Raw genomic sequence first — 12,933 nt, forward strand, 5'->3', positions numbered from 1 at the left:
TAGGGATAGGCATATTCGGACACAGAAAATGACTATATGAATGAGTCATTGAATCATTCATAGAACTGATTAGTTCAAACACACAGGACATTCGAGAACGTCACTGCTGTATATTTCTCAGAGAAACAGCAGTTAATTCTACTGTGGCTTTGTTTGGAATTATTTCATTGGCAGACCAAACAGACATGTCTATAATGTAAGTAACTTTCTTTGTGATATTGCTTTTATACAACAGGTCAATAAATAACAAGGTAATTGAGTAACAATAAGTGAACAGATTTTATGAGAAAACGTAACAATTTTACAGTGTCAATTCTGTATGAATTTGTATGATTTGATTTGAATGAAAATTTTAGGGTGGGAAAAAAAAATGCATGAAGGTCCAGCCCTAAATCTAACCACCAGTGGGGTGTAAGTTAATAACAGAAGTGCGATGTTTAGCACCCCTGGGGAAACTTGGGTTTCATTAGATTTTGCTCAAGGACACAGTGGCCACAAACAAAGGAAAACCAATGCCAGTCAGAAGTTGCCACTCAGCACCTTTTTTCTTATTTATAACGGTTTTAGGAATGATATTTACATTTTTCAATGCACACTGATACTAATGAGGGCAACATATATTAAGAGATTCAAATCACTGACCAGGGACCAAAAATTAATTTATATTTATTGATGTTGCATGTTGCTGTGTCAGAGTACAGAAATCATCAATGCATTAGCTTGTGGTTTAGCAAATGAAAACACTGCATGTCCTTAAAATACTTGCGGCATTTTGTATTGATCTGTCTTTCCCTTTCAATCTCTCTTTCCTCTTCACAATTATCCCTGAAATACATCTTGGCAGAAAGCAGTGCCTTCACATTCTCGGGTCAATGAGACGTTTCCAACGCTGAACGTTAGCCATTAAAATTCCATGTGTAAACTTTAGAGATGCAAGACAACGCAACCTCGTCCAATGATAAAGTAGCATATAAGACTCCTACGGTAGTATAACGAGGAGGAAACATCATGCAACAAACACATATTAGTACAATTAAAGTATGACACCTGATTTTTGAGAGTTACTACATTTATTATGAGCGCTGCCACATTAGACCTGACATTAATGTGTTCATAAGTAAAACAGATGAAGTCCTCTAGCAATCCACACTGCCAGTCCAGCTCATGGTCCCCAACACCTCCTCACAGGACACATTTAAATGGTAATGTGCTGTATAATAGCAAAACAAACCTGAAAATCCACTACAAGCTCCATATTAGAAGTTGTTTATTTAAAAATGTTGCAGAATCATCTCAAACTGAATGTAAACCAGCACAAGCTTGAGCATTATCTATTTTATGGGCAATACTTGTAACATTAGTTAACTACATAAACATGAACTAACCATGAAAAATACTTAATGCATAATGCTAAATACTAAAAGCATAATGTTAATTTCAAAATTAATACATTATTAAAATCAAAAGTTGTGTCTGTTATATTATTTAATGGACCTGAGCTACCATGAACTAACGATAAAGGGTATTATTAACAACTAATGTTAACAAATATTAATAAATACTGTAACAAATTGCTCATTGTTAATGCATTTACATATATTAACTAATGCCTTTTTGTAGAGTGTTAGCCAATAGGGTTACATTTGTTAACATGAGTTAACTAAATTAGTTTAATAAACTAACAGTTTAAAATACTTCTAAAGTATTTATTAATTTTAGTTCATGTTAATTTCATCATTTTCTAATACATTATTAAAATCAAAATTTGGACCTGGTAATTAATGGACTTGAGCTGACATGAAACTGTTGTATAACTATAACAAACATAACTAAAAACTAACAAATGTATTGCTCATTGTTAATGTTTGATCTAACATTAACTAACAATGAGCAATACATTTGTTACAACTTTTAGTAATGTTTGTTATAGTTATACATATAGTTAAAACTAATGGGACCTTATTATAAAATGTTTTCTGCTGTTTTGGGAAAGCTATCAAGGTAGGTAATTAGCAACAGACTGTTAATTGTTACCAAGCTCAGCCTCTTTATTGTCATATCAGACAAAAGTGGCATTGTTCTTGATGTGGTTATTCTTCTTTCTTGAAGTTTTCACTGAAGGTTTATTTGCTGTTTTTGTGGATGGATCAATCCGCTTTTTCGCCGGCAGCAGTTCTCCTTGGTCTGAGGTCTGGTAAACTCCTGTTCTCATTCTTCCTTTGCAGGTTTTCAGATCACCAACCACTCTCTCCAAGCCTCCATTCTGACCACCAAGGTCATCACACCTGATCCCATCCACATCAAGAGCACCTCGAACACGGAGAGGAGACCGCTTACCTCCCCTTCTGACCCGGTCCCTGGGTGGGGGAGGTGGAGGAGCAGGAGGTGGGGGAGGTGGAGGAGCAGGAGGTGGAGGCGCAGGAGGTGGGGCAGAGGGCGCCCTCCTGTGGGAATATTTGGAAACACTGGTCCTTTCTCTCTGACGTCTTTCGTTTTTCACTAAGGAATGACAGTCAAAAGGGGAGAGGAGCACATATTAAAATTGTTAATAGATGGTTTTTGTAGGAATGTTAATAAATAAACAGTAGTGCATGAAAATATATAAGAAAAAGCAATGGCATATTCTATAGACTTGACTTAAAATGATAGTTCAGCGACAATTCTGTCATCATTTACTCACCCTCAAGTTGTTCCAAACCTGTATGAATTTTTTTCTTCTGTTGAACACAAAAGAAGATATTTTGAAGAATGTCTGTAACCAAACAGTTGATGGACCCCATTGACTTCCATAGTATGAAAAAAAAAAAAATACTATGGAAGTCAATGGGGTCCATCAACTGTTTGGTTACAGACATTCTTCAAAATATCTTCTTTTGTGTTCAACAGAAGAAAGAAACTCATTATTATAAATTATTTATCCATGCATATCATTATTATTATTATTATTTTTTGCCCTTGTAATCTTTAATCAAAATAACTTCCCCTCCCTCTTACAGCGACATCTCTTCTCTTCTCTAATGACGTTTACTGGAGCGAGGGCGGGGCCACCTGTCAATCACATGAGATCACAGCAATAGCAAACCACAACCATCCAACGATCCAATCAATTTCCCATGGACAAAATCAAGTCCCACGCTACATTCCTTGTTCAAGAAGCTGTTTCAATATACATATTGTGTGTATGTGTGTGTGAAAGGAGGAAAATATCAGGCATACATGACAATAATAACTGCTCAAATACATGAATTTAGCGGATGTCACTCCCGGAAATTTTGCAGCCTATATGTGGCCACTGGTCTAACGTGAAAAACAAAAGTTTTATTCAAATTCTGAATTGATAATATAGGCCTAGCTCATAGAAAGCACACACAGCTTTTAGTGATTATAAAGGGACTGCTCTATCACTCATCTCACCAAGTTCCATTATAATCAGTGAAGCTGTCTACACTGTACAATGAATCTCATTTACATCGTGTCTACACTTTGTTAATAAGAGGATTTGAAAGCGTGCAGAACTCAGCACTGAACTTAAACACCTATGATTGACCATTGCATTCAAGAAATCAACGGACATGTCAGTGATTGGCTACACTGTTCAACGCTGCAAAAACTCATTGAAATGGAAACTTCTGACACTCTCCAGAGCGCAAACACAGATACAGATGGGATTGTTTGCCAAATTGCTAATATTATGGATAAAAATGATCATAGATCAGCAGTTATGGGCAGCTTTTCTTTCTAAAAAGCAATCAGAAGCAGCAGCAGGCAGTGGTTTGACTGAGACAATTCCATGCTAGTCTCAAGTCTGCCTTGTCCAGCACACGCTCTACCTTAATCTTTGTTTATTGTTCTTATTCTGTTAATTGTTTATTTATGAATGGATTTTGTTGTTTTCATGAAACTGTTGGCTGACAATAAATCACATTTAAGTAATCTTAATTGTCAAATTATTTTTATCACACGATTTATAAAAGTAGGTCCAGCCTATTTCACCAGGGTCCACTCATTTTAAAATGTCTGGCCTCGACCCTCTTCCACACACCTTGCCACAATTATTCTGGTGTCCTCCTTTACTCCAACACATCTGTCACTGCACTTGTGCCATGATTACTAAAGCTGCAATCTTGATTTAGACGATTTTGTCTTACAAAATGAAGAATGAGCCATGTCTTCTGCTGACAAATCGAGCTACTGAGCTACTACACGGTTACAGGCCCGGGTAGAGAGGAAGTTGTTGAATAAAGTCATTATTTTTGTTTTGTTTTTGCGCACAAAAAGTATTTTTGTCACTTCATAACATTAAGGTTGAACCACTGTAGTCACTTTGACTATTTTAACAATGTCTTTACTACTTTTCTGGACCTTGAATGTGATAATTTAGTTGCTTTCTATGGGAAATTTAAAAAAATCCCTTGGATTTCATCAAAAATATCTTAATTTGTGTTCTGAAGATGAATGAAGGTCTCACGGGTGTGGAATGACATGAGGGTGAGTTATTAATGACAGAAATTTCATTTTTGGGTGAACTAACCCTTAAAGCACCAAGTTCAAAACAATAAGGATAACAAAGGTTCACTTCTCTAGTACATTTTTATCTCATGTTTCTAATGCAGTATATAATATGCATAGAGTTTTTGCTCGACTTATTTATTTATATATTTATATTTATATTGTGCCTCATGAAGACCTTACTGGTCAAAATCTACCTTTTTGATTTTTTATCAATGTTATATGTGGACAAACATTTATTTTGTCCATCTAAATAAATTTTACATACACTCACGCAGAAAAACAGGCTTGGTTTGGATCTAAACAACCTTGTTTTGTAGAGGTCAGTGCAGCTGATAGCCCTTATGAGACATAAGGACAAACTTAATTGTTCATCATGTTCTGTTGATTGTCCTAACTGCCATTTTAGAGGTACTCATCTTTTATGGCGCCTACTGACCTAATGCGTAAACATTACTACTAGAAGCGCACTAGCGAGATGGGATTTAAACGTTGTCAGCTGAAGATCTGGTTGAAACATACCAAGCACAATATTCTCCCACCATTCCAGATTTCTAAAGCGCACTCACAGCATTCGGCGTGGTCTTGCGGATATCAGAGCAGACACGAAAGCTGCTGCTCTCCATATGTTTTTCTGTTGTCTAAACTTGTAAAAGTGTCTCTTGTTAAAGTGTCTAAACACTTAAAAAACAGCAAGCTTGTTTTTGTTCAGCAGAATAGATACAAAACACTAACACATGCATAGCTTAGTGACATGCAATTGAGTTAGACTAGACTAACTAATGTCCACTAAGAAGACTCCTTCAGACCAAATGCAAACTCATTAAACATGCTCAACACTATCCTTACAAGTGTGTCCAATGGATATCATTAGTCTCTCTGGACTTTCACCAGATTGTGAGTGACAGTCATATAGATAAAGGAAGATAAGGTAAATTAGAAAAGCTATCATTGTCAATTCACACCGCTAAGTGTTAAAGATAAGCGTTAGAGAAAAAAGTGTGGCTGGTGAAGGCAGAACTGAGTTTGGTTGTGCAGCGTGGACATCATGGTGTGTTGAATTTGAGCTACTTTGTATTATTGAGTGATTAGAGTTACACACTGCCCCCTTGTGGCACTAAGTAAAACTTGCTTCAACAATCTGTTTCCAAACGCTGTAGCCTATTTGGTCATTAGTCTTCCTTATAAGCATTAAGATTATATCTTCAAGGAAGTGAAAAAAGTTCTTCATATTACAATAACACTGATTTGATCATTTGCACTTATATTCAAACTAACCAATCCAAGTCTAAACTCTGTCTAAAAACTGTCGTACTATTAGTACGCTACTGTCATGCTTTTTACAGGCAGTAATTCAATAATAATTTATCTGCCTCAGCCACTAGATGGAGCACCATCTCTTTTCAGCATCTCACTCATGTTCTTCACTCAAGTTGCCCTCCCAGTATTGATGCGAGTGCTGAACTGCTGGTGACTTCTGTCTTGGCCTATTTGTGCAATTTACAAACATTGTAAAGCATTTGCTCATCACCACGAGTTCGAAAGGACGCTGTAATAGTGAGTATTACTGGGGATATTAGAAAGTGTTTGCGTCAGCAGTGACTTCGAGAGGATTCTCTTTCTGACTCTTCATGCGAAAACAAAGTCTTTCTGTTATTGAAGTTCAAACAGATGTTTAAAACTTGTCGGGTGCAAAAGTCTTACCACAAACACTTGAACATGACCTGTGGATTTATTGGTAGAGATTAGTATCCAGATGGGGTTCTTTGGTCAACAAAAATAGCAAATGTTTCTTTTCAGTTAAAATTGAAAGAAAACTTACCACGTTCAAGCCGAGTTTTGTTTCATCAATTTCAGTAAGTTACAACTTACAAAGGATGGTATAATCTGATTAATTACTTTAAAACATACCCAAAATGTACTAGAATTTGTTTTCGAAGTGTAGTCAGTCTTCCTAATAATCAATACATTGGACTTTACTAAATTTCTAATTTTGAACTTGCATCGGTGAATCAGGTGTATTACTAAAATAAGTAGCGACGCTATAATATTTTTCAGAAACATTACAGTAGTTCAGTTGGTATTATAAATAGTGTAGCTTTTCCAGTAACAAGCCTAAAGGGTTAGTTCACCCAAAAATGAAATTTCTGTCATTAAGTAGTCTACTCACCCTTGTGTTGTTCCAAACCCGTAAGACCTTCGTTCATCTTCAGAACACAAATTAAGATATTTTTGATGAAATCCGAGTTTTTTTTTAATTTTTCATCCCCTATAGAAAGCAATGTAATTACCGTCATTCAAGGTCCAGAAAAGTAGTAAAGACACTGTTAAAATAGTCAACGTGACTACAGTGGTTCAACCGTAATGTTATGAAGCGACGAGAATACTTTTTGTGCGCAAAAACAAAACAAAAACAACAACTTTATTTAACAATTTCTCCTTTACCCTGTCAGTCTCATACGCAGTTGACGCAGTTCAATGCTTCCGTGTTTACGTCCGAATGCCGGCATGAAATTTCATTTTTGTGTGAATTACCTTTTAATGTGTAGGCTACAGCAGCAGATGTTCTAATCTAAAGATTGTGGGAGTTTCATTTCAGAGCTCAAAAACGTCTGCAATATTTAATTGGAAGTTTAGTTGGTTATAAAAAAAAATTGCCTAAAAATAACCATTAGGGAACTTTATTGGTTATTTAAAAATAACCACCCTGCATGGCTGTAAAACCTAAAAAGAAAGTTCCTAGAACATACGTTTAACTAGCCTACAAATAACCCCACTTATTACCTCATTTCAAAACGCTGGGATATTGGAAGCATGATGGAATATATTGTGGTTTTATTTTAATTGGAGGACATGTTCTTACAATGAATGCCTTACTCATAATTAGCTTAAAACGCCTTTTTTTGTCACATAGGCCTACATAATGAAACTCATGTTTTATTGGTCTATTAGTAGCTCCTTTTATTTTCAGGCTGTCTGGCCAAACATGAGTCATCAGGACCTGTGAATACATCTTCAGAAAAAAAGTGTTCCATCACTCAGAACATGTCTATTTCTTCTCTTAATCACAACACTTTATTCAAGCCCAGACTTCAGAGTTGAAAATTTGCCTAACAAACCAGTCTTTCTTTAGTATTTCTCATAGCAGAGCAAACAGTCCTTGCTGACATTAATGCAATAAACCAAAGAAGAGAGTACAAAGCAGTTCTAACGCGATAAAATGTGTAAAGATATTTAAATATATATATAAAAAGAGAGCACCAGGAGGAGGAATCGTGCAACAATTTGGCTTCATGGTCAAATTACGACAGCATTATGATTTCTGTCTATAGAGGGTTTCCCTTCTTTTGGAGCGTGAAAAAGTACCAAGGGAGACAATGCAGAATTAGGACACTTCCTCTGGTGGAGGATGAGAGAGGGAGCACTGAAGGGAAACAGAGGCTGGTTTTGTCTGAGCCCAGTACCGGCATCCAAACAACACAAAGCCTGCCTAACCAGCCATTCACTTTAACTAGGCCTCTGTGCATAGCTAATGCACTGAGAACGGCCTCACTCAAACAGCACAAAATAGACGTTGGGGGAAGTGGGGTGAGGGGAATGTAAAGGAGTTATTAAAGAACGCTTCTGAGAGCATAGAGTTTCATCATGTGATCAGCTGTGCCGTTCATGCTTTATGACTACATTGTGTGTAGAGCTCTTAATCATTCTTCATTCAACAACAGGAAAAGGAAATGATAAACTATCTTATCTGAGATTTATTTGGACTTCTGTCTTTCCTTGAACTCTGAAGGATGTGGTACTGTTTTCACTCGTATAATACTAAACACAAATTAACTTTTTTTTTTTAATGCCTTTGAAAGAAGCTCACAAAGGCTGCATTTATTTGATCAAAAATAAAGTAAAAACAGTAATATTGTGAAATATTATTACAATTTAAAATAGATTTTCTATTTTAATACATTTTAAAATGTTTTTTTTTTTCTTCCCTGAGATGGCAAAGCTGAATTTTCAGCATCATTACTCCAGTCTTTAGTGTCACATGATCCTTCAAAAATCATTCTGATTTAGTGCTCAAGAAACATTTCTTATTATTATTATCAAACAGTAATATAGTATTATAATGCTTAGTGTTTTTGTGGAAACCGTGATACAAAAAAAGAAAAAAAGAAAAGCATTTATTTGGAGAAAAAAAAAAAAAAATTGTAACAGTCTTTACTATGACTTTTGTTTTGATCAATTTAATGTGGCCTTTGCAGAAAAATAAAAATCTTACTGACCACAAAATTGAACTATAGAGTAATTGGTTTGACAACTCTTGGTTTCAAAGAACTCTGTCAGGATGACTTTTTCAAGGGAAAGTGATAAACTTGGTTTCCTTGGGGAAGTCCTGGAGATTTAGCCTCCCCAAATCAGTTCTCCATGTTCTTGAGGTGTGATTTTATATAACACCACCAACACATGCCAGAAAGTATTATGCACTAATCCATACTTCAGTCTGTTTCACCGAAGTGTGTATGTGACATAATGATGACCCTAAGTCCAGAAACATACTCTACGGAAGTACTCAAACATCAATGCTTAGCCGTCAAATTGTAATTGCAGAGTTCTCTTTACTGTACATACATCAGGACAGTAAAGTACATTTTTGTGGAATTAAAAACATTTATAGAGTATGATTAAACTTTCTCAGTAAGATTGCCCTTAAACTAATGCAGTAGTTGACCTGAAGGAAAAATCTGACTAGAAGCATACAGTTAAATTAATGCCTTTTATAGCACTCCTAGTGATAAGATTGAGAATGTAGCATGCACTTGGCACTGTGTTTTGAATTGTGCTGACACAATTAGAAATACAATAATGAATAATATCAAACTTAAATGAAAGCACGTGTGTTTACGTACTTAGAGTATGTGTCGGGCCTAAGAGATTGTAAAAATGTAAGACAGTTACTGAAAAGAGATTGGAACAAGAAATAAACAACGAGAGGAAGGGAGAGAGATCTCACCCCTAACATTTATTTAAATCTATTTACAAGTTTGCAGAATTATCAATCCGAGCAGAGATATTGGTCGTCTACAAAAAAAGACTGCTACAGAAAACTGAAAATGATTTCAGTGTCAGAATGAACAGAATGGAGGGCAATTCAACAATGTTGGCAACTCAACATAGCAATAAATCACACAGCTGTAACAGAAACTATGTACACATTTAGTATTTTGTCATTCAGGAAGATATACTTAAGTTTCATCTGGGATAAATTAATCCTTTCTTAGGATTATATTATACGATTAAATACATAACGTATGATACCGTAGCTTAAAAAACATGGAAGTAATGGTGATAAAAAGAAGTGATCTGCGTAGCTACACATTGTTGAATTGCATTTTTGTAAGAATACGATGAAATAAAGAAAACAAAAATAAGCTCTGAGGTCTCCATTTAAGATTGAAATATAGAAATGTGAGGTCATGAGGAGTTACTGAAGACTCTTTGTCAATATTTAGGTTTCATGGACAGGTTCATGGAAGGCACGCTACTGGTCACCACAGAGAGGTAAGGCGAGGCCTCTGTCGTACTAAAACTGATTGTGCTTGTTTATGTTTTTTTAACCATTTGTGTATTCACATCATTTGAACAACTTTTTGAACAACAGATAAATATATTCATGCGTAAACGAGGGTGCTTGACACCTCAAACACTCCACGTCCGGTATGTAGTTTATATTTAGTGTCATAGAAGAATTATCACATGTTTAGTTCAGTCAGTTGTTGCTCCTGTTAAGGCCTTCATGTGATCAGCCACAGGGCAGAGATATGCAGAAGACGAGCAAGATCGCTTCAGTTCACTACTGACCTCAGATAAGTCCGACTGGCTACAATAATTATATTGTTTCTCTCAGAGGAAAAAAAAGCCATGGAAGTTAATGATTGTCAGGATTGTGTGTGGCTACTTGTTTTAAAATACTTTCAGGGAAGGAAATAAACCATCGAATGCATTGTAGGTAGAAGTCTCTTTTTCGATTCTTCATTAAAGTGCTTAAAGGGTGTCAAATGTACATGGGAAGGAGGTGGTTTTGCCAGGGTTTGGCACAGGGCTTACGATGAAAAGCACAGCAAATCCACAGCACTCAGAAACCACACACATCTTCAGGAGGGACCAGAAAGAGGTGAGGATAACACATGCGAGCGTAGTTTGTTCACACAGGAGAGGTACCTGATCGAGCCCAGCTTTCCTGGTAAGTGCCCTCCCTCAGGAGGTACGGTCGTTCTGGGGAAGCAGGGAGAGGATAGGGGGACCGGTGAAGGAGAGAGCTGTTAGGGCTTGTGATGTCGCCTTCTGCGACAAATGTCAGGTCCGTGCCGCTCTCCTCTTCCTCCAGTGCCTGGACCTCTCCGTCGCTCCTCCAGTCGTTGATCCCGGACGAGCCCCCTTTTTGCGAGTGCGGAATCGGGGATAGTGAGGAACTGAATGGTGGTGGATTTCGGTCTGTGGCGTTTCTGAGAGCACTATTGGGAGGCATTAGGGCTCGTCTAGGTGCTTTGCCCTCCACCGTTGAATCTAAGCTCTGCGATTGGTGGCTGGCGCTGAGGGCGGAGCCATTCTCCTTGGATCTGGGCCGGTTCTTGTGGGAGACGGGGGTGGAGCTGAGGTTGTTGGCGTCTGCTTCCGCGTCAAGGCGCAAGAAGTCAGGCAGGACAAGGTCGGATTTGTTCAGCAAGCCCCGCTGGTCGTCAGCTCTGTTGCTCTGTGCTTTGGATATGAGCTCGAAGAATTCTGGTTGGACAACACACAAAATTTTAAACCATTTTATTTGTTGAAATGTGACAAGCGACACATTTGACATTAAAGCAAGAGTGAGATAGAAAGCATTCTCGCAAGACCTTGGCAACAGATCAACTGCAGCTGCCAGTTCAAAGTGTGCTTGTGTTAGCATTAGCTACATCAGCCAGTGTTGCTACAGAGACTTTGTTAGAATAAGATGTAGCCAGGATCAACATCAGCGCTTAACTAGGTCAAAGAAAGAGAGATTATTCAAGAGAGTGAAAGGGGAATAGTTTTTTACCTTCAGCTTCATCTATATTAAGCTTTTTCTGTTTTCGCTTTTCCACTTGGGCCCTGGTTTTCACAGCCGAAGCCTTTCCTGCCGCTTTGTCCTCCCCCTGGGTAGCGACAATGAGAATGGGGCACATTAAGGGTGCGTGGATGAGAACCGCCTCTTCTACAAGGCTTTCTCAGGGGAGCAGGGCTAAAACTACAGGGGCATCGTAGGGGCACTGGGAGGGACTCTAGTAACTATCACTAAAACGAGTGTACATACTCACTCTACTTTTGCAAGCATACTAACGTCAATCTCCATACAGCACAGCATCTCACTGCAGAAAAACCACCACCAGCACAGCATGCCACCACAACACCCAACATTGGTGAACATCCACGCTTCACTTTCTCTTGTCTTTCCACCATTTTTCTCAACATATCACACAGCTATCAGTAACTATAAAGACTAGAGAATCTGTACAAGGGAGGAACCCTTGAACCAAGGAACTCTTGTCAGACAGAGGCTGCTATCCCCTCACAAAGGTGTGGTGTGTTGAAGGAAAGGAAGTGGTAAGAGGTGGGTTGCTGTGATTCGAGAAGATGGGTTAGATCATCCAAAGGCCCAGAAATGCACAGATACACACAGCCTTCAGACCAGAGGAAAGAATAGGGGAGCCAGCCATGCACAGACTCCCCACACACAGGCCAAAAAAAACACAAAGAAAGAGAGAGGAGAAGATGGAAGTGTATGATCTTGAAGATTGAGGTCTTACTGTGGCAGACTGGCTTCGCGTAGACAGAGGTGGGCCGTGACTTTTAGATGAGACCAGCTTTTGTTTGTCTGTTTAGAGAGGGAAAGCGTCAACTCATTCTGTTCATGTTAACAGCAAGCAAACTATGTTAAAGACAACATGGTAAAGTACTGACAACCCATTTTACTTTCTTTTTTTTCTTTGGGGTCCATTATATTGTTTTACAGAGGGTGAAATCAAAGAATCAAATTGGATGGTGGGAATGATGTTCATCCTATATGTGTGTGTGCATCTTGCCTTTTCCTGCAACGTGGTCTCCTACTTCCAGAACCACCCTTAGTCCATCTAGATTAGATATAGGAAGCCCAAGATCCAGTGGCTCTTTCTCTCCACTCTGCCCAAACAAGAACAATTAATATCCATTTCATTAAATCACAAAACACATATTTCATATGTTATGATGCAGCAGTCCAATTCCCTAATCAGTGAGCATCTTGTGTAAATTATAAAAAAAAGTTACTTTGATGAGAAGGGTTCTCCCAGGAACATAAATATAAATTGTTTTATGCACAATATTGATACATGCCCACATAATAAAGAAGGATACATCCATTAAACTATATTTTCCCCATAT

General features: G+C 37.7%; 1 protein-coding gene across 9 annotated transcripts in view; it reads right to left on the minus strand.

Annotated features, from left to right (window-relative positions):
• Positions 1-2,359: 2,359 nt before the first annotated feature.
• The window catches only part of rgs12b (regulator of G protein signaling 12b), a 54,794-nt gene continuing 44,220 nt past the window's right edge, over positions 2,360-12,933 (minus strand). For 7 of the 9 annotated variants that reach the window (XM_051908832.1, XM_051908568.1, XM_051908653.1 and 4 more), the window contains 4 exons: positions 12,597-12,693; positions 12,321-12,388; positions 11,573-11,669; positions 9,483-11,283 (listed from right to left, as the gene is read on the minus strand). In XM_051908832.1, the coding sequence (XP_051764792.1) occupies positions 10,706-11,283; positions 11,573-11,669; positions 12,321-12,388; positions 12,597-12,693 (840 nt within the window). In that variant the 3' untranslated portion in view covers positions 9,483-10,705. Of the gene's footprint in view, positions 2,500-9,482; positions 11,284-11,572; positions 11,670-12,320; positions 12,389-12,596; positions 12,694-12,933 lie in introns of those variants that run through there. The other 2 variants (XM_051909003.1, XM_051908912.1) reach the window with 2 other exon arrangements.

The sequence above is a fragment of the Ctenopharyngodon idella genome, chromosome 1, assembly GCF_019924925.1.
Source record: "Ctenopharyngodon idella isolate HZGC_01 chromosome 1, HZGC01, whole genome shotgun sequence".
Classification (NCBI taxonomy): domain Eukaryota; kingdom Metazoa; phylum Chordata; class Actinopteri; order Cypriniformes; family Xenocyprididae; genus Ctenopharyngodon; species Ctenopharyngodon idella.